Consider the following 22063-nt stretch of genomic DNA (forward strand, 5'->3'; position numbering starts at 1 on the left):
CTGATAAATTTAGGTTTTATATTGACTTTAACTTTGCTGGTCAAAGCAGTTCAGCACACTTCAGGATTCAAATGAATAGAAAAGAAGGAAAGGAGAAGGGGGGGGGGTCCCTGAAACTGTTATGATCACTGTAGTGAAAGTTTAATCATTGAGACCCTTAAGCATTCTAGATTTCCAATATATGATTTACCACTCTTTTTGTCTTATTTCCTGCTCCTTTAACTACTGTTATTTTTGTCTCAATTTAAATAAACTTCATTACTAAACCAATTTCAATATTATCTTCCAACTTGGTCAGACCTATATTATTCGTCCAGGATTTCATTAACTACAAAGTTCTTTAAACATCATCCTAACATAGATAGGTCTGCAGGTAATTATTGTTAACATAAACTTTAAATCTTCATCTTGGGATACTCGGATTGCACAACATGTGGAAAGGACCCTGTCTAGGTTAGTTGTGAGGATAATTAATTGATAGGACAGTTCTGGTAAAATTTAAGTTATTATTGAACAGTATGTAGTAAAAGTGACACTGGTACACACGAATACAGTACTGAAAGTTTCAACCTGTTCGTATCGATGAGGCGGTCGGCAGGCGGTGAGATGGCGAGGCACAAAGCACACATGCAATTACAGCAACGGCTCATGAAATATCGGCACTTTACTTCTTCATAGCATCGCAATTATTTTCCAATTAGTGCCTATGGAATATTGCCATGCTGTATAGACGTTGGAAACAGCGCATCAGAGGCTCAACGAAACCACTTTTTCCAGGAGAGCCTCCTCGATCCAGCACGTGTTTCTCAGATCGATGCCCAACTCTGACTACTCTGCTGAGCCCGTTATGCCGTGCAGCGCCCGTGTGCATTTTCCCACGCTCGCCTGCCTCCACCTTTTACCGCTCCCCTACAGACAGGGTATTCACCAAAGGTTTTACATTCCACATATTCTAATACATTGCCTACGTATGGACCAGGCGTACAAATACAACTTTCACATCTTACAATAGTTTCAACATTAGGTACCCTTCCCTTCGATTACAACATTGCTTGAAATTTGACATAAATATTAAAATTTACATCGAAAATTGTTTATAGCTTCTTCAACATAATGGCATGAAACAAAAAAAAAAAAAGAAATCAGAACATCGATTATACTAATTTATTGAAATTCAGAAGAAAAAAAATTTTTTACAAATACAGTAGGATAACGTTAGTGTTGTTACACATGCCTCTGTTTCCATTAAATTTCACTAAGTGCAAATTTGATGGGAACACTGAACTTTATATTTATACAGCGGTTCTGAATCTTTGTGTGATTGTCCCATCAAAAAAAATTTTTATACCACAAACTTCCTTTCACTCACTTTACATAAGTCTATAAATTTTTAACATATCAAGAACATTTACCTATCGTTTGCGTAAGTGCCTTTGGCACAGTCCAACCTCCTATCACAACATTATTTAAGTAGCAAACTACTCATCATTGTTCAATTTCTCAGACAAATAAAAACCAAATCTGGAACACAAACACTTATTTACAAAAGCAAATACAAATATCTATATACCCTATAAAACAATTTGTTGCTGCTTGCATTGAATGGCAGTCCATTTCCTGATTTTACTAAAAAAAACACACACAATAATATTTAGAAAATTACTACACACATTTGCTGCCTATTATTCAGATTTGGGCAGTCCTTTTCACCTCATATTGTCACATCTCCTGTATCACACTTACAATTCTCCTTTGACTATTTATCTGCCCTCTTTGGTGCTTGGCAGTCCTTTATATTATGGCTCACACACTGCCCATTTTCATTTTTGACAGTCCCATCTTTTATCTGGCTGACAGCATTTATCCTTTCTTTTCAGCCCTTTTCCTCCATACCTCTTTACCTTTATAGTACAATTGGTAATCTGAAACTCACATAATTACATTAGTACACTGATATTGGTCTACCTATGTTACAAAGATTTGTTACATTTGGCATAAATTAGCTTCAGCATAATATACAGCATATTTACTGCAGATTGTTCTCTGATTGTACTTAGATCATTCACTTCTAGGAACATACAGTTTCAGGTACACAACATTTCTTACACCTAGAGGTCTTTTGGATTTTGTGTAGATCAGGTAGTAAGCATTATCGTGCGGAATGTTCTGTATTACATACGGTCCATTATAATTATATTTAAATTTGGAAATTTCATGGTTTAGTTCACTAGATTTTTTGTGGGTTTTTAAAAGAACATAATCTCCAATTTTAAATTTTGAAACTTTCATATTTTTATCATGTCTTTTAGATCTCGATTCAGTTTTTTGCTTTGCCCTTTTTCTGACTAATTCTTTCTTTTGACTCAACCCCAAGCTTGTACAAGGCGGAAACTCTAGTTTTTCCTCAATTAAACTTTTACTTCTGCTGCCTATCAAAATTTCTTCCGGTGGGAACCCAGTAGATTCATGATGTAAGGTGTTCATGACAGTCTCAAAGTCCGATATAAACTTACTCCAGGCCCTATGGTTATGACTGCAGTACGTTCTACACAATCTTCCGATTTCTCGCATGTACCTTTCAACCGGGTTGCTAGCTGGATGATAAGCTGAGATGTATTTAACCTCCACACCATTTTGCTCCATTCCTTCTTTCCAAATTTTGGATATGAACTGGGGTCCATTGTCAGATAGTACTGCCTCGGGTTTCTCGATGGTTCTGAAGTATTCGACCATCCTACTAAATACAGCTTTTGCTGTTGCTCTTTTCAAGGGGTATAATTTCACAAACTTTGAGAATACTTCCAAAATTACTGAAATATATGCACAATTTCCCGAAGTCTTTGGGAGGGGACCATATAAATCTACTGATAATAATTCTAGAGTGTCTTCAGGTAATGTACTTTGCATTGGACCTCTATTGGTTCTCTTCGGTACTTTGGCCCTTTGACAGACATCACACGACTTAATTCGTTCCTTTACCCTCTTACTGACACTACCAGCAATCAATACTACAGTATTCAATTTATCCAAACATTTCTTTGGACCACTATGCCCCAATGCTAAATGAAAATAGTCTATGACCTCGGTATGGAACTGGTGTGGCCAACATACTCTCCATTCCTCAGTGGCTAAATCTTTCCTCCTATATAAAATGCCTTTAAAGATTTTGTAATACTTCTTAATTTGAGGATACTACACACTGTCAAAATTTACCTTCACAGATTTCCATGTCGGATCCTCATTCTGATGGTATCTCATATTTTTACATATTTGTTCAATTTTCCTTTTTCCTGAAACCGCTTTCATATATCTTATCTGAAAAGTACCCTCTTCACCATTTTCATTGGGCACTTCCCTCATACCATTAGGCAATTGAGATAAAGCATCTGCCACATAATTCTCAGTACCCTTAACATAGCAAATCTCGTAATCAAATTGTTGCAGGTACAAAGCCCAACGAGTCAGCCTGCCATTAAGTAAACGACAATCCTTAAGAAAAGTTAAAGCTTTGTGGTCAGTATGTATGATGAGTTTATGGCCCCACAAATAATTTCTGAATTTCTTTAACTCCCATATAATGGCTAAAGCTTCCTTTTCTGATATAGTGTAGTTTCTCTCGTATTTTGTCAGAGTTCTACTTGCAAATGCGAAAGTCCTGTGTTCGATTTCCTTGCCATCACAGATTTCTTGGAAAACTTCTTTACCGATTCCATAAGCACTGCTGTCAGTACTCATATGGAAAGGTTTTGACAGTATGGGGTGATGCAAAATATTGTCATTCAAAAGTTCACTTTTTAAATTTTGAAAATCTCTCGTGCACCCTTCGGTCCACACAAAAGCACTATTTTTCTTCAGTAGATTATTCAGATGAGGACTATTAAAAACTTGCCCCTTGACGAATTTTCTATAGAACCCACATAAACCCAAAAAGGCTTTCAACTGTTTTTTATTTCTAGGAACTGGACATCCTGCTATTGCACTTATCTTTTCTGGGTCCTTGCCAATACTGGTCGTAGTAATAATGTGCCCCAGAAGCTTTATTTCCGACTTCACAAATTCACATTTCTCCCACTTAATCGTCATGCCACCTGCTTGTAGAGCAACAAAAACTTTCTGCAATAATTCACAATGCTCTTGCCATTCTTCTGTAGCAATCAGTAAATCATCTACATAAGTGGTTAGCCGGGAACTCAATTCTCTCCCTAATACAAAGTCCAGTGCCCTAATAAATACTGCCACCGAAGTGCTAAGCCCAAATGGTACTACTTTATACTGATAGCATTTCCCGGCAAATAGAAAAGCGGTATATTTACGGGATTCTTTGCTCAAGGGAATTTGCCAGTATCCGGCGGTCATGTTCAGACTGGTTAAATACTTCACATTATAAAATTTTTGGAGCATTTCGTCCAGATTTTCAGGTCTGTCTATTTCCTTTTTTACAATTTTGTTCAAAGTCCTGGCGTCAATAACTACTCTTACTCCCCCATCCCTTTTGTTCACGATGATAAGGGGACTATTATATTCGCTGCTACTCCGTTCGATTACACCCCATTCTATCATTTTATCTATTTCCACTTGCACAGCCTGCCTCTTTGATATGGGTATCGAAAACGGTCTTACAAAGAAAGGTTTATGCTCTAATGTCTCAATCTGGTATTCAAAGTTCTTAACTAGGCCAGGTTTGTCCGAAAATATGGTGCTGTTACTTTCTAAAATATCAAGCAATTCTGTTTTCTGTTCGGGAGATATTCTCTTCAAATTTTCCACCATTTCTTTAAAATCATGCCCCTGCTTGTCACTCTCATTTATTAACCTCTGGACATGGTACACCTCATACTTGTTTGTCAAACCATCATTCCCTTGGTCAATTTCCAACAATAAAGAATCAATTTCTGAATCGAACACCTTCCCATTTTCCTCAAATTTTACTTCTAAATTCCTAGATGCACTATCACTTTTGATCACTTCCTGGCTACAATCAATAATAACCTTTTCTTTATCCAACCAATCTATTCCCAGAATCATTTCAGTACTCAAGTCTGGCACAACCAAAAAATCGTGTTCAAAGTTTTGTCCTTTTATACTAAATTCAACCAAAATCTGGTTCTTTACCGGCTTGCTAGTCTTGCCAGTAGCACCAACAATTTTTACACCCGTCACTGACATAATTACTATTCCAGGCTCATCACAAATGTGTTCGAAAAATGCCTGGGAGATTGCGCTTATCTGAGATCCCGTATCAAGAAGTACCTGCAATTTCACATTATAAATTTCAACTGGTATTATAGTTTGTTTCACCATCGAATGTTTTTCATTGTTGTGATCTTCCCTAAGCAAATCCGGGTCGACGATAACTTCGTCCCAAGATATGCTTTTAACATTCACCCCACCTATATCTGGCAGTTTCTTTGGTTCCGGGAGTTCAAAGTCATTGATTACTTGAACTCTTTGTAAAATAGACCCTGAGTCGTCAGGTGGCTCTTTGTTTCTTTGTTCGGTCTCAACATCTGGATTTTGTTTTGAAACTTCGTCATCATTAGGTATAATATCGCAATTAACTGTATTTCCATTATTTCCACTAGTACCGAAATACTCGTCCTCCGAACTGTCGTCCGAATCCGACCATTCTGGATCGCTTTCAGGTTCTAACATAAAAGCTTTTCTGAGACAGGCACTAAGTTCTTCCTCTGCGTTTTCGTCAGGTTTTGATTTTAACTCAATATCTTCTTTTGACAAAACGTTCTCATTATCAGCTTTACTCACATCTACTGTTACTTCACATTTAGTGTAATCCTCGTGGACTTCAATTACTTTCAGGTAATTACCTGCCTCTTCCTCACAGAGCCTTCCGGTAGCAGCTTGTACTATTGGCGGATCGTTAACAGAAGTTACTTCCTCGTCAATGCTTAGGATTTCATCCTCTAATTCCTTCCTATCTTTAATCATTGTCCCATCGGCAGCACGCATACTTTGTGCGGCGATATTTAATCTCTCCTCTTCCAATTTGGGCCATGTCACCTTATCGACGTCCCTATTATCTCCCTTTTCACTAATTAACCTCATTGCCTCATACTCCTTCTTAAAATCTTCCCACTCACATTGCTTGAGGCCCTTGTACAGATCGTCGATCTGTACACACCAATCCGTTACTTCTGTTAGTTCTTTCTCGCCATTTACTTTATTGCCAACACTGCGAATCGCACCTCTCTGTGTATCTACTGTTTCATCTACTATTTCCTTCGCCACAGAATTACCACTCGTAATATATTCACCAGTTCTTACGGCAATGTTCGTACCTAATGCTGCCGTATCGCTAGCGGCTTCTCTCTGAACAGCTGTTCTGCTAGTCTGGGCCGTTGCCCTATGATGCTCCACTCGTCTGTTAACATGTGTCGCTCTGCGCGGCAAAGATGACTCATTTATGCCTGCACCTGACGCTTGTTTCACAACAACACGTTGTGTCGTTCCACGACTGTCTCTAACCTGTCTCATTACTTTACTGTCAGTCCGATAATATTTCTTAAATCGGGACCGGTATGTATTGTCCGCTTCCGTTTGGCCCGCAACGTTCGCGGAAATCAGTTTCCCACGTCATTATTATCTTGCACGGTATACCCTCTACCGCGACCTAGGTAACTTCCCCTTCCTCTTCCTCTGCCTCTACCTCTCTGTATCATATTGACGCGAAAACCATCGCCGTCATTTCTTTCGTCATTATTACGACTATTTCTGTTACTAAAATTTTGATAATTGGCACGACTTTCGCGCCAGTGGTCTTCGTCTTCGACCCTTTCGAGAAATGCTTGGAAGCTACGATGATTGCTTCCCACATATCTCTTTTAATCTTCTGGAAGCTTTTTATATAGCTTCCATATGATTTCTGAATCGGATCTTCTCCCTCTTAAATGCGTCAAGTTTCGGTACCAATATTCGCAGAAATCTTTCAAAGAATTCCTGCCCCTGTTATCATGAAGTTTGGCCATGATAAACTCGCGCCACAAATGATCCTGTTTTTGTTCGGACCAATATTCTTCCGTAAACTTTTGCTTAAATTCTTCGAACGTCATTCGTTCGGTATTCAAATTAATTACCCAGCGCTTAGCGTCACCTGCTAAGGCGCTAATTACTACGTTTATCTTTTCCTGATCAGACAAGTGTTCAGGAAATATCCTCTCGCAATTTTTGATGAAATCTAACGGATGCCATCCGTTATGTTTCTTGGCGGGATCGAAGCGCTCCTCACCTTCCAATAGCTTCGTAAGTGGTGTGCCATTACAGACAACGCCAGGCCTATCTTTAATTTTACCCTCAAGATCGAAAATTTTGCCTTGAATTTTCGATGTATTTTGTTCACGCTTTAGTACACATCCGGTCACCTTTTCGCCTAATTCTCTTTCAGTGTCTGAAATTGCCTTTTTCAACTGCGATATTCCATGTTGACATTCGTTTACGATCTCAGTTTTAAGACCGAAAACTCTTTCGTCTACTTTCGTTTCAACTAGAGGCTCTACTTTCTCTTGGATGTTGAGAATTTCAACATCAAATCTACTGTTAATGTTGTCAATTTCCCCCTGCATAGTATCCATATTTTTGTTAATTGTGTCAATTTCAAATTTCATAGTATTTACTACAGAGCTCAAACTACCCACTTGTTGTTCTACCTGTTCTATTTGTTTACTAATTTTAATTCCTTGCTCTTCAACCTGTACTTTAAGCTGACCAACGTGTGTTTTAAGCTGATCATTCTGTGTTTTGAGCTGATTATTTTGTGTTTTAAGCTGCTCGTCAACGTGTGTTTTAAGCTGACTAACCTGATTAATGACTTGTTTTTGAAGTTGATCATTCTGTGTTTTGAGCTGACTAACCTGATTACTGACTTGTTTTTGAAGCTGATCACTCTGTCCTACAATTTGTTTGGTTAATTGTTCAAATAAATCGTTCATGCTTAAAATTTTCACAATGCTTTTTTCTACGGAATCGGTGTGTTCCGATCCTACTTCAAAAGTTTCTTTCTGTTCTTTCTTTATCTGTGGAGAATCAAACATGTCAGTGGATTCGTTCACGTACCCACTATCGTCTACAAAGTCATCCCCTACATCTTGTTTTATCTCTTGCTGTGTTCGAGGGAATCTCGACATTTCAATCTGTTATTAACATGTTCGTGATATTGTATATACGCCAATTGCCTTTCGCTAACGCCATCTGTTATCTGGCCGCGTAAACTCCTGCTATTGCCATGCGCCTCTTTCATTACGCTCGGCACATCTACTCTGTCTACTCTCCCGTCCATACTGAATGCAAATTGCACTACACTATCGTATTTGGCGTTTACTGTTATTTATTTTACTAAATAATATTGCAATTCGTGCCACTGAACATCCACTGCTCGGTATTCACATTAATTTGTGACCGATAACAATTGGATGTCCTGTCACCGGGAAGCCACTTGCAACGACTCCGCTCGGGCATACGTTAACTCTTTAAAGCCTGTACTATGGTAAGTTGACGGGCTTCACCTTATAAGAAAGGATTTTAGTAAATATGTAGACCGCGTGTACCTGAATGGAGGCAAAATCAGACTTACACCCACTCAGTAACAACAATGATACGTCAAGCAAGTCGAAAGTGCAACTACACGTTAGGACAGGCAAGAAACATACACAGTAGATGCTACCAATTGGTATTAATATGGTCGCCAGCCTAATTAGGCATTAAGTGAGTTTTTTCCTTGTACAAGTGGATGTACGTACAAGCATAACAACACGTAGTAATACTGCATTATATGGTAAATTATAGAACCAGAAAAATCTACTGAACTAATAATTTCACTTTCTGTACTAATTTGGACAAGCTATAAATACACAACATTACACTATAATGATTACTACAAACTGCGTTTTGTCTATTGATCCGACTGAAATCGGGCATAGGTTACCCTAGAAACAGCAATTTTGAAACACACATACTATGTCAATTTTAAGAAGGGTAAAACACTGATAAATTTAGGTTTTATATTGACTTTAACTTTGCTGGTCAAAGCAGATCAGCACACTTCAGGATTCAAATGAATAGAAAAGAAAGAAAGGAGAAGGGGGGGGGGGACCCTGAAACTGTTATGATCACTGTAGTGAAAGTTTAATCATTGAGACCCTTAAGCATTCTAGATTTCCAATATATGATTTACCACTCTTTTTGTCTTATTTCCTGCTCCTTTAACTACTGTTATTTTTGTCTCAATTTAAATAAACTTCATTACTAAACCAATTTCAATATTATCTTCCAACTTGGTCAGACCTATATTATTCGTCCAGGATTTCATTAACAACAAAGTTCTTTAAACATCATCCTAACATAGATAGGTCTGCAGGTAATTATTATTAACATAAACTTTAAATCTTCATCTTGGGATACTCGGATTGCACAACATGTGGAAAGGACCCTGTCTAGGTTAGTTGTGAGGATAATTAATTGATAGGACAGTTCTGGTAAAATTTAAGTTATTATTGAACAGTATGTAGTAAAAGTGACACTGGTACACACGAATACAGTACTGAAAGTTTCAACCTGTTCGTATCGATGAGGCGGTCGGCAGGCGGCGAGATGGCGAGGCACAAAGGACACATGCAATTACAGCAATGGCTCATGAAATATCGGCACTTTACTTCTTCATAGCGTCGCAATTATTTTCCAATTAGTGCCTATGGAATATTGCCATGCTGTATAGACGTTGGAAACAGCGCATCCGAGGCTCAACGAAACCACTTTTTCCAGGAGAGCCTCCTCGATCCAGCACGTGTTTCTCAGATCGATGCCCAACTCTGACTACTCTGCTGAGCCCGTTATGCCGTGCAGCGCCCGTGTGCATTTTCCCGCGCTCGCCTGCCTCCACCTTTTACCGCTCCCCTACAGACAGGGTATTCACCAAAGGTTTTAATTCCACATATTCTAATACATTGCCTACATATGGACCAGGCGTACAAATACAACTTTCACATCTTACAATAGTTTCAACATTAGGTACCCTTCCCTTTGATTACAACATTGCTTGAAATTTGACATAAATATTAAAATTTACATCGAAAATTGTTTATAGCTTCTTCAACATAATGCCATGAAACAAAAAAAAAAAAATGAAATTGGAACATCGATTATACTAATTTATTGAAATTCAGAAGAAAAAAAAATTATTACAAATACAGTAGGATAACGTTAGTGTTGTTACACTCTCACTTTCGGTTCGACACAGAGTAGAATGTAGCACTGTGGTGGCCCGGTTGACTATCAAGAAATCACACGTGATGAAATTAGTGCAACAGTACGGATACCTATTTTTATCTGTCTTTCGCATAGACACTTTGAAGCTATAGTTTTGCACATAGCATTACACACACCACAACGGAATGTCGTGAAATTGCTCTCAGCGTCGTTTATACTGCCGCCATGAAGGACACAAATATAAAACTTTCTTTTTAAAATAGCGTCAAGTAAAAATAGCTATCTCGTGCACATAATGTGTGAGTGGTGTTCAGTAAGTAATGAACAATATTTTTTCTGAAAGCAGGTTGGTTTTATTGGGGACTCTAATACACCATATTATTTCCCACTATTTTGGCTTCAAAAACATTTTTTCGACATAATCTCCGTTCAGTGTGACGGCCTTACTGGGATGGCTTGTATGCCCACGTCAAAGCACTCTATTTATCGACGTCGAAGCCAACGTCTTGCTGTATGAATAACCATTCTGGCATCAACGTCCTGCTTCCCGCTTCATTAAGCCAAACAGACGTAAGTCGGAAGGTGCGAGATCCGAGCTGTAGGATCGATGAAGATGAACAGTCCTATGCAGTTTTGTGACCCCTGTCGAGTGACCAGCCTTGTGTGAAACCTTGCGTTGTCATGGAGAAGGAGAAGTGCGTTTGCGTTTTTGCGGCGACGAGCATGTTCAAGTGATTTCTTCAGTTTCCAGAGTGTAGAACAATATGGTTCGGATTTGGTCGTTTCAGCAGGAGGGAGGATTTCAAACAGAATTTTCGTAGGAGATGTGGCGTGACACCACTCCATGATCGGCCGCTTTGTTTCCGATTAGAAGTGATGAACCCGTGTTACATCGCCTGTTAAGATGGTCGCCAGAAAACTGTCACGATCATCGTCCTGACACGCAGGCGATTCCGCGCAGATGGTCCTTGGTTGCTCTTTATGTTGTTCTATTAGGCGGCGAGAACCCAGCGGCTGCACACCGTCTACTAACCCAACAGGGGTACGAATGTGTCAGCAAAAGCCCAACAGAGGCGCCCAGTTGTGCAGTGAGGTGTTTGTGATCCGTCGGTTACGTCGACTGAGAGTGTCCGGACGTTCCAACTTTGCAGAAGTCTGAGCTGCGTGCCGCAGGCTGGCACGCGACAGGTCGGAGAGGTCTGTGCGACCTCGTTGCGTTGGTGACAGATGCCTTGCTCAGTGACTGATCATGCTTTTCTTCGCTGCCTGGTCTTCGCAGACATTCTGCAAGTGCTTATAAGTAACTGCGACGTTGTGGATTGTGGCCAAAAGAAACTCAATGACAGCTCGGAATACATCCCCGTTACAGATGCCATTTTGAAGGCCACGTACAGCTCCGCCACCTATCGGTACTTCATGAGACTATAGGGGCCGAAGCGGGAATATTCTCCGATGTCCGACAACAAATTCTGTATTGAAACATCCTGGCAGATTGAAACTGTGTACCAGATCGAGACTCCAACTCGGGACCTTTGCCTTTCGCGGGCAAGAGCTCTGCCATCTGAGCTACCCAAGCACGACTCACTACCCGACCTCACAGTTTCAGTTCTACCAGTACCTCGCCTTCTGTGAAGTTTTAAACTGCGAGGAAGTTTCGTATCACCGCACACTCCGCTGCAGAGTGGAAAACTCATTCTGGTAATTCTGCATTTCTTCAACCAAAATTGGCCGAAAAAGATAATGTTGCATTACTTATTGAACACGCCTCGTATAATAACTAAGAATTGTAATGCCCCTCATTACAAGATTTATAGAGTTTATCAATGGTGCTAAGTAATTCATGGCTTTGAATACATATAGCCAATGAATGAGTAACTTGCTTCAAATGGTTTCTTTTTCCGGTAATTGTTGATAGGTCTGCACCCGTCTTTAAAACAAATAGAGTGGTTCTTGTAGATCGATGTCCCCTGTCTTGAAATTTGCAGACGCATGCCAGTTTTTTGAAAATGATTTGCACCATTAAAATGAATTTTTGGCAGAAGAACAAAGTTTATGGCACTTGTCGGCAGAGAAAGTCACGCTTTGTATTATGAAATTTTGCATGCTGACAGCCATAACGAGAACAATAGATCTGCCATTCTCAATTTGTAGGGGATAAAATTTTGATTCTGTGATCTTCAGGAGACCACCTGTTACCATTTCAAATCCCTATTGTTGCTATTATGTGACATAGAGCATCCGAATTCTGAATGTGATATTATTTTAGGGATAAATGTAAACTACCATCCTTTAGTATGCTGCGACGTTTTACAGGAAGGGGACTGCCCCTTCCACAATTATAACTTCCAAGAGCGGTGCACACACTAAGAGAGTATAACATATGTCGTACAAATTGATGAACTTCAGTATATTATTATGCTTGACTCCGAAATGTCTTTTTATCAAGAGAAATTGCATATTTTGAGTTGCTTGATTCGCAGATGAAATACTTGGTGCAAATTAAAGAAGTTATAGTTTGTCTCCAAGTTCAAGATTTAATGTTGTAGGGCACTCCATAAAACTATTCTGACCATAATGTCATTGGTATTATGAAATATGTACCACAGTATCTCTGTTACAACATCATCGTAAAGCTACGAAGAGTGTTCGTTTGAAGACGAACTAGTGAAAAAGGAGAGCGTAAATCCTGTCGCTAGAATACATATCAGTTTGTCAGTATTCGCGTTCCCCCAAAATTTTAGAGTCAGACTGATGCATGACCAATGAATGACCAATACATGTGAAACATTTATTTGTAAACTTTGACTTACTGTGGTAACCAGAGCTTATATCCGGTATCTAGGTTAACAGAGTATAACACTAGCGTGGTTATGTCACACTTCCCTAACAACCAAACCTTAGTCATGTCACGGGAAAATCCCCATATAACACTGACGTGTCCTGAAACACGCTAATGTTACCCTCTGAGAGGATTTCGAATTTTGACTGTACGTGTGTCTAATGGACAATGGTATCGGACTATAATTTTTAATATGGTGAAATTAACAGAAAAACTAAACGGACTTTGATCTTGGGAGTCAATGAAAGCGGTAAAATCATAAGTGAATGAAAAAAAAGAAAGGCATCAGCCCAATTAGGCACATTAATTTGGAAATATATGTTTAAGAAAATAGAATATTGGTTACTGAAGTTACTTTCGTTGATATTTACTTTTGAATAGCAAACAGGATACAAACTGACACAGTGCACTCTGAACTGTCTGTAGCAGCAGTTACCAATAACGCACACACCAGTAAATTATAGGAAGCAAATTCGCACAAAGTGCATATTAATGACAGCTACACTCAACATCATTAATTAAACAAATACTGGAATTTTACTTCATGAAGTGCAGAACTAAATTTGGACATGAGGGCCTTTTATCTGGCATGAAAAAAAAATTATGATGAATAATGTCATAAATACACTGTTTAAACTCGTCTACATATATAGGAGTTTTCCTTAGCAACAGTAATAGTTCAGTTTTTTTTCTAATTGGTGGAAAACATGATGCGGACCCATAAACTAGTACAGTTTTGCTAGTCGACGCTCTCTAATTATTACAGTAGAAAAGGCTAATTCAAAAAGCTAATCATTCACTTCACTTGGAGTAGTTCATAATTTGCTCTGCAAAACAATAAAATACAACACTGGGCTTCATTAACTTCAAAAAAGGAACCATTCATGATAGAAATCAAAATCACACTATTTTTGAAAATGAGCTTAACGTATTTACATTTTTATCACCTGTGAAGCAGGTATTCTAGACAATAATATTACACAATCTTGCGCTGTAATCCTACAAAGCTATATTTTGTAATAAACTAAGGATACTTTAGCAAAAGCCTATCCAACTTCAGTTTTGTGATTTTAACTTTTACTACTCCTTATATATTAGACAAAAAAATCACTTTTAAACATTTGAATGCAAGAATTGTTCATTTACATCGGGTACTTGGTTTTAGTAGCACTTAGATGAGGACCCTGCATAGGTTCGTGATCAGGATGGAAAATATGGTTCTGGATACGGATTTATAATTTTGTGATTTTTATTAAAAAAACACACAAATTAACTGGTCCTTGCCTATATACAATACTGAATGTGTAAAGAAGATTGGTGGCAAGCAAGATGGAGGATAACTGATGTAGGAATGCTCTATAAAGTCTCTTCTTGGCGTCGGATTTTCTACATATTAGAGCCATTCCTTTATGCCGAGAACACCAAATAGTAGCCAGATCCACATCCGAGGCAAATTCTTTGTAAAGCAGCTTCCAGTTGCGTCTCTGAGCACCGTCTAAGTGTTTGGTGCTACGGCTAGCCACATACTGCGTACCGTTAACACAAAGGAGCCACTCAGTTCGACCGCCAAAACCACATTTTACACCGCGCCATTCTACTTCCGCTGCGGGGAGATTTCTCTACACGTTACAAATACAAGTGCCCTAAGCATGAACCAGCTTTCAATTACCATTTTATTTTTATGAACATACAGATATTATAATAATTTATCATTTTAACATATCCTATTGCTTTTTTTATATAAACATTACAAACATCTAAGCCGGCTGGTGTGGCCGAGTGGTTCTAGGCGCTTCGGTCTGGAACGGTGGGACCGCTACGGTCGCAGGTTCGAATCATGCCTCGGGAAAGGATGTGTGTGATTTCCTTAGGTTAACTAAGTTTAAGTAGTTCTAAGTTGTTGGGGACTGACGACCTCACATGTTAAGTCCCTTAGTGCTCAGAGCCTTTGAAGCATTCGAATTTGAACAAAATTCTAATTTTCTTGTCACATATCAAGGAGTTCAAATAATTCAGAGTACACACTCCATAACTGCAGATACACAGTTACGTAATATAAACCTACTTCTAATTGATGTAAGTATTACAATGGGCATATGTTCCTCTGAGATGAAGGGTCGGTCTTTTTGTAATATTTATAAATGGTCTGTGGTCGTACCCTTAGGGGTAAATTTATTAACATCACATATAAATTTAAGTTTGAAGTTTCTTTTACCTGCAATTTTTTGCAGCGTCTCTATATAAATCGTAGTAGTTTACCAGAGAAGCCCATTTTACTTGCTGCACTTATTTTTTAATTTATTCATTTACTGATTTGTGTTTCGCCGTTTGTAATTCGCAGTTGAAAACTGCCAAAAGCGCTGTCACGTGTCAGGGATTTCCTTAAGTCGACTCGACTGCAGGAGTGTCTTAAGAGGAAAGAGTAAGTGTATTCAAGCTTGATTCGCGGTGCGGCATTTTTTCACACATCTCAGTGCCTATTATGACATCATATTTCCTCGTCTATGACTCATACAATTAAATAATTTTGTAGGTACAATCAGCGGACTGTGTGTATACTCTCTGCAAAATGTGTTGCGAATAGACTAATAAATTTAAACGTATGCATAATGCGTTAGTATTTGACACATGTAAGTGTTTATGACATCATTTCTCCTGAATTATGTAAGGTAACATGATATAATTTTGTAGGTGCATTTAGTGGAATTTGTGGAGATACTCTATGAAGTGTATTCTGAAAAGAGTTAGTCGCACAGTATTAATAAAATTATACGTGATGCGTAATGCATTTCTGTGTCATTAGTTGTCATTTAAAATTGAAGCAGTCACTGGACTATCTGGAAAGTAAGGAATGACCGGTCGCGAAATGGAAACCGCGGTGAAAATCAAAAGTTTTATTTGCAACAGGTAGCTACACCTTCCAGCTACTTCACTAAACGGTCGCCACTGCGACTTACACATCAGTCGTAGCGTTGAACCAACTGTCCAATACCCTCGTCATAGAATGCAGCTTCCTGTGCTTCCTGACTAGTTTCTACGCTGGACTGCACTCGCTGTTTTAGCCAAAATGTTGTCTTTACAGCCAGCGACTCACCTGAGCAGAGATGAAACTCGGAGGGAGCCAGATCAGGGCTGTACGATGGGCGATCAAATACTTCCCATCGAAAACACTGCAGGAGCGTCCTCAGTGCCCCTGCAGTGTGCAGCCGAGAACTGCCAATAAGAAGGAAATGCGTGTCAGTTATGTTATGTGGGGTTGCATGAAATCAGGCGAAATATGTTCGAAGACACCCATACCTCGTGTGAGACAGTATCTTCTAGACATATTTGTGCGCTCAGAACTAAGAAGAATGACGTGACGCTATGTACAGTATTACTGGAGACCCTGCCCAACACACGTGTGGAAAGCTTCTGCAGATTTTCACTGTAGTTTCCATTTCGCGACCGATCGTTCCTTACTTTGCGAATAGCCATCGTAATACAATTTGCTCATTTTCGAAACCTGTTTTTATTTTAGAAGGCTTCAAAATAATCAAGGTGCTCTGCCAGAGTACCAGAATTCTCGAAGTCTATCGTCAAAGGAAAAGTTTGGGAAGCATTGATTTAGTACACTTCATCCTAATTTGATGTTTGTTGCATGCGCCTCTCGTGGTGGTGCAATTTTGGTGGTGAGTGACATACACTACTGGCCATTAAAATTTCTACACCAAGAAGAAATGCAGATGATAAACGGGTATTCATTGGACAAATATATTACACTATAACTGACATGTGTTACAATTTGGGTGCATAGATTCTGAGAAATCAGTACCCAGAACAACCACCTCTGCCTGTAATAATGGCCTTGATACTCCTGGGCATTCAGTCAAACAGAGCTTGGATGGCGTATACAGATACAGTGGCCCATGCAGCTTCAACACGATACCACAGTTCATCAAGTGTAGTGACTGGCGTATTGTGACGAGCCAGTTCCTCAGCCACCATTGACTAGATGTTTTCAGTTGGTGAGAGATCTGGAGAACGTGCTGGCCAGGGCAGCAGTCGAACATTTTCTGTATCCAGAAAGGCCCGTACAGGATCTGCACATGCGGTCGTGCATTATCCTGCTGAAATGTAGGGATTCGCTGGGATCGAATGAAGGGTAGAGCCACGGTTGATAACACATCTGAAATGTAACGTCCACTGTTCAAAGTGCCGTCAATGCGAACAAGAGGTGACCGAGACGTGTGACCAATGGCACCCCATACCATCACACCGGGCTATACGCCAGTATGGCGATGACGAATACACACTACCAATATGCATTCACCACGATGTCGCCAAACACGGATACGACCATCTTGATGCTGTAAACAGAACCTGGATTGATCCGAAAAAATGACATTTTGCCATTCGTGCACCTAGGTTCGTCGTTGAGTACACCATCGCAGGCGCTCCTGTCTGTGATGCAGCGTCAAGGGTAACCGCAGCCATGGTCTCCGAGCTGATAGTCCATGATGCTGCAAATGTCATCGAACTGTTCGTGCAGATGGTTGTTGTCTTGCAAACGTTCCCATCTGTTGACTCAGGGATCGAGACGTGACTGCACGATCCGTAACACCCACGCGGATAAGATGCCTGTCATCTCGACTGCTACTGATGCGAGGCCGTTGGGATCCAGCACGGCGTTCCGTATTACCCTCCTGAACCCACCGATTCTTTATTCTGCTAACAGTCATTGGATCTCGACCAACGCGAGCAGCAATGTCGCGATACGATATACCTCAATCGCGATAGGCTACAATCGGACCTTTATCAAAGTCGGAAACGTGTTGGTACGCATTTCTCCTCGTTACACGAGGCTTCACAACAACATTTCACCAGGCAACGACGGTCAACTGCTGTTTGTGTATGAGAAATCGGTTGGAAGCGTTCCTCATGTCAGCACGTTGTAGGTGTCGCTACTGGCGCCAACCTTGTGTGAATGCTCTGAAAAGCTAATCATTTGTATATCACAGCATCTTCTACCTGTCGTTTAAATTTCGCGTCTGTGGCGCGTCATCTTCATGGTGCAGCAATTTTAATAGCCAGTAGTGTACTTTCTAGGCATCTTTGAGCACTCAGAACTGAGAAGAGCTACGTGACGCTATATACAGGCATACTGGAGACACTGCCCAGCACTCTTGTGCAAAGCTACAGCGGATTTTGACTGTGGTTTCCATTTCGCGACCGATCGTTCGTTACTTTCCGAGTGGCCATTGTTACACATTTTTCTCATTCTTAAATTTACTATTAATGTTATTAACCTTCAAAGTAAGCAAAGACTGTGGAAGTTCTGCATTAGAGAAGCCCTGATTTAGTATACTTCTTGCTAATTTGATGTTTATTGCGTGCGTCTTTCATGGTGGTACGATGTTGATGGTAAGTGACGTAGTCATGGCGGGTGTCATGTAGCTGGTAGTCATAATACAATGAGGTGACAAAATTCACAGGATGCCTCGTAATATCGTCTCGGATCTCCTTTTGCCCAGTGTTGTGCAGCAGCTGAACGTGGCGTGGGCTGAACAAGTCGTTGGAGGTCCGCTGTAGAAGTCTTGACCGATGCTGCCTCTATAACCGTCCATAATTACGAAAGCCCTGCCAGTGCAGGGTTTCATGCACGAACTGACCTCTCGATTATGTCTCATAAATGTTCGATGGGATGCATGAATAGCGACCTAGGTAGCCGAGTCATTCACTCGAAATGTCCGGATTGTTCTTCAAACCAATAGCGAACAATTGTGGCACAGTGATATGCCGCACTGTTATCCATAAAAATTCTGTCGTTCTTTGGGTACATGAAGTCATGAATGGCTAAAAAATGGCCTCCAAGTAGCTGAATATAACAGTTTTTAGTCAATGATCGGTTCAGAGGGACCGGAGGACCCAGTCCGTTCCATGGGAACACAGCCTACACCATTATGGAGTCACTACCAGCTCGCAAAGTGTGGTGTTGATAACTTGAGTCCATGGCTTCGCGGGGTCTCGAACCCTACCATCAGGTCTTAAAACTGAAATTGGAACTAATGTGGGCAGGCCACTGTTTTTCAGTCGTCAGGGGTCCAACTGATATGGCCATGAGCCTGGGAGAGGCGCTACAGGTGATGTTGTGCTGTTAGCAAAAGCACTAGCGTCGGTTGACTGCTGCCATAGCACATTAACGTCAAATTTCGCTGTACCTCCCACATTTATTTCCGCTGGTTTTTGGCCACGAAGTTGCTTGACTTTTAGCAGTGACAACTCTACGCAGATGCCGCTGCTCTCGGTCGTTAAGTGTAGGCTGCTGGCCACTTTGCTGTCGATGGTGTGACGTAATTTTCGTCACACTCTTGAATTCCCTAACGAATTCCGAAAAGGAATGTCCCATGCGTCTAACACCAACCACCATACCGTACCGCGCAACCGCTACGGTCGCAGGTTCGAATCCTGCCTCGGGCATGGTTGTGTATGATGTCCTTAGGTCAGTTAGGTTTAAGTAGTTCTAACAAGGGAACCTCCCCATCGCACCCCTCTCAGGTTTAGTAATAAGTGGGCACAGTGGATAGGCCTTGAAAAACTGAACACAGATCATTCGAGAAAACAGGAAGAAGTTGTGTGGAACTATGAAAAAATAACCGAACTATCAAACAGAGTAGTCCATGCGCAACATAGGCAACATCAAGGACAACCTGAGTTCCGGAGCGCCGTGGTCCCCTGGTTAGCGCGAGCAACTGCGGAGCGAGAGGTCCTTGGTTCAAGTTTTCCCTCGTGTGAAAATTTTTCTTCCTTTATTTTCGCAAAGTTATGATCTATCCGTTCGTTGATTGACGTCTCTGTTCACTGTAATAAGTTTAGTGTCTATGTTTTGCGACCGCACCGCAAACTTACAGTTCGGAAAATATTCATTGACCTTGTTATTGAAGTCGCGAGCTATATTTGCTGGATTCATATTGCCCACGGAATACATCTCACGTATTTAATGCACTCCCGTCCAAAGTAGCGAACAGTCAACTGCCAGCCAGGGAGTGTCGTTAGCAGGAATACTCTCTCTTCCGTGCGCTGTTGTCGACTGACGTCGTGTGTTTCGATGTTTGTTTAGGTATAGCATCCTCATGCTACAGCGCAGTTACCTCACATCGGACGGACGGACGGACAGATAATAATTGTCTGAAAATAAGAAAAATAAACTCTTCAGTCGATGGAAGACTTGAACCAAGGACCTCTCGTTCCGCAGCTGCTCACGCTAACCACGGGACCACGGCGCTCTTGAGCTCCCTCTATCCTTGATGTTGCCTATTTTGCGCATGGACTACTCAGATTGTACATTGTGCTTATTTTTTTCATAGTTCCACACAACTTCTTCCTGTTTTCTCGATTGATCTGTGTTCAGTTTTTCAAGGGCTATCCACTGTGCCAACTTATAACTAAATCTGAGGGGGGTGCGATGGGGAGGTTCCCTTGTAAGTTCTACGGGACTGATGACCTCAGATGTTAAGTTCCATAGTGCTCCCAGCTATTTGAACCATTTTGAACCATACCGTATTGATAGTCTGTAATACTAGTTGTGCGGCCGTCATCATGCCGGACACCTTTCCACATGGAGCACCTGAGTACAAATGGCAGCCCCGCCAATGGACGGCCCTTTTATACGTTGCGTACCCGATACTACGGCCATCTGAATATGTGCATACCACTATCCCACGAGTGTCACATCATTGTAAATTTGGTATTGTCTTTCACGTACATTCAAAGCCCCTCAGACGGCACAAAATATATTTTTATCTGATTGCAGTGCCACCGCAGAACGCGGAACTGGTGCTGAAGAACGGACAGCATATCATTCCCAGGTCCCTGTGGAGCAGTGGCGTGGACCCCATCTTCACCATCCCTCTGCATCACCCGACACCCTACGTGGTCATCGGACACACAGCAGGCGCGGCCTGCGAAGGTGAAGGGGAGTGCTTCAGCAAGTTGCGCGATTATCGCGACGAAAATTACGTAAACTGGGGCGAGCCTGACATCTCGTCCAACTTCCTCATAGACGTGGAAGGCAACATTTACGAGGGCCGCGGCTGGGACGCCGCCAACAACTACGACAGGGAGTGGGTGCTGCACTGCAACCTCGCCGTGACCTTCCTGGGCGACTTCTCGCGCGACAACGCGACGGAGGCGATGGCGCGCTCGCTGCAGCTGCTGCTGGAGCTGGGCGTCTCTCTGGGAAAGCTGGACAGCCAGTACCGGCTGCTGGCGCACAATCAGGTGGCCAGCACTCTCAGCCCGGGGCGCAACGTGCTCGCGCTCATCGAGTCCTGGCCGCACCGCTGCTTGGAACTCTGTGGCGTCGGCGTGCAGTGCATCCGAGCAAACTCGACGGAAGTCAGCACGACAGCGTCGAGCACCAACGAAAGTGGGGAGAGTTTGAAAAGGAACTAAAAAATATTGTAATTTAATCTCAAAGATGTTGTTGTTGTGGTCTTCAGTCCTGAGACTGGTTTGATGCAGCTCTCCACGCTACCCTACCCTATGCAAGCTTCTTCGTCTCCCAGTACTTACCGCAACCCACATCCTTCTGAATCTGCTTAGTGTATTCATCTCTTGGTCGCCCTCAACGATTTTTACTCTCCACGCTGCCCTCCAATGCTAAATTTGTGATCCCTTGATGCCTCAGAATATGTCCTACTAACCGGTCCCTTCTTTTTGTCAAGTTGAGCCACATACTCCTCTTCTCCCCAATTCTATTCAATACTTCATCATTAGTTATGTGATCTACCCATCTAATCTTCAGCATTTTCTGTAGCACCACATTTCGAAAGCTTCTATTCTCTTCTTGTCTAAACTATTGATCGTCCTCGTTTCACTTCCATACATACAAATACTTTCAGAAACGACTTCCTGACACTTAAATCTATACTCGATGTTAACAAATTTCTCTTCTTCAGAAACACTTTCCTTGCCATTGCCAGTCTACATTTATATCTTCTCTATTTCGACCATCATCAGTTATTTTGCTCC

The 22063-nt window shown here is 41.1% G+C and overlaps 1 protein-coding gene across 2 annotated transcripts in view; it reads left to right on the top strand.

The window, feature by feature from the left end:
* LOC126187610 (peptidoglycan-recognition protein LA-like) overlaps positions 1-21816 on the top strand; it is a 199324-nt gene extending 177508 nt beyond the window's left edge. Inside the window, exon 3 of one of the 2 annotated variants that reach the window (XM_049928800.1) lies at positions 20844-21816. In XM_049928800.1, the coding sequence (XP_049784757.1) occupies positions 20844-21484 (641 nt within the window). In that variant the 3' untranslated portion in view covers positions 21485-21816. The remainder of the gene's footprint in view (positions 1-20843) is intronic. The other variant, XM_049928799.1, reaches the window with a different exon arrangement.
* The last annotated feature ends 247 nt before the right edge of the window (positions 21817-22063 follow it).

The sequence above is a fragment of the Schistocerca cancellata genome, chromosome 5 (genome assembly GCF_023864275.1).
Source record: "Schistocerca cancellata isolate TAMUIC-IGC-003103 chromosome 5, iqSchCanc2.1, whole genome shotgun sequence".
Taxonomy (NCBI): Eukaryota; Metazoa; Arthropoda; class Insecta; order Orthoptera; family Acrididae; genus Schistocerca; species Schistocerca cancellata.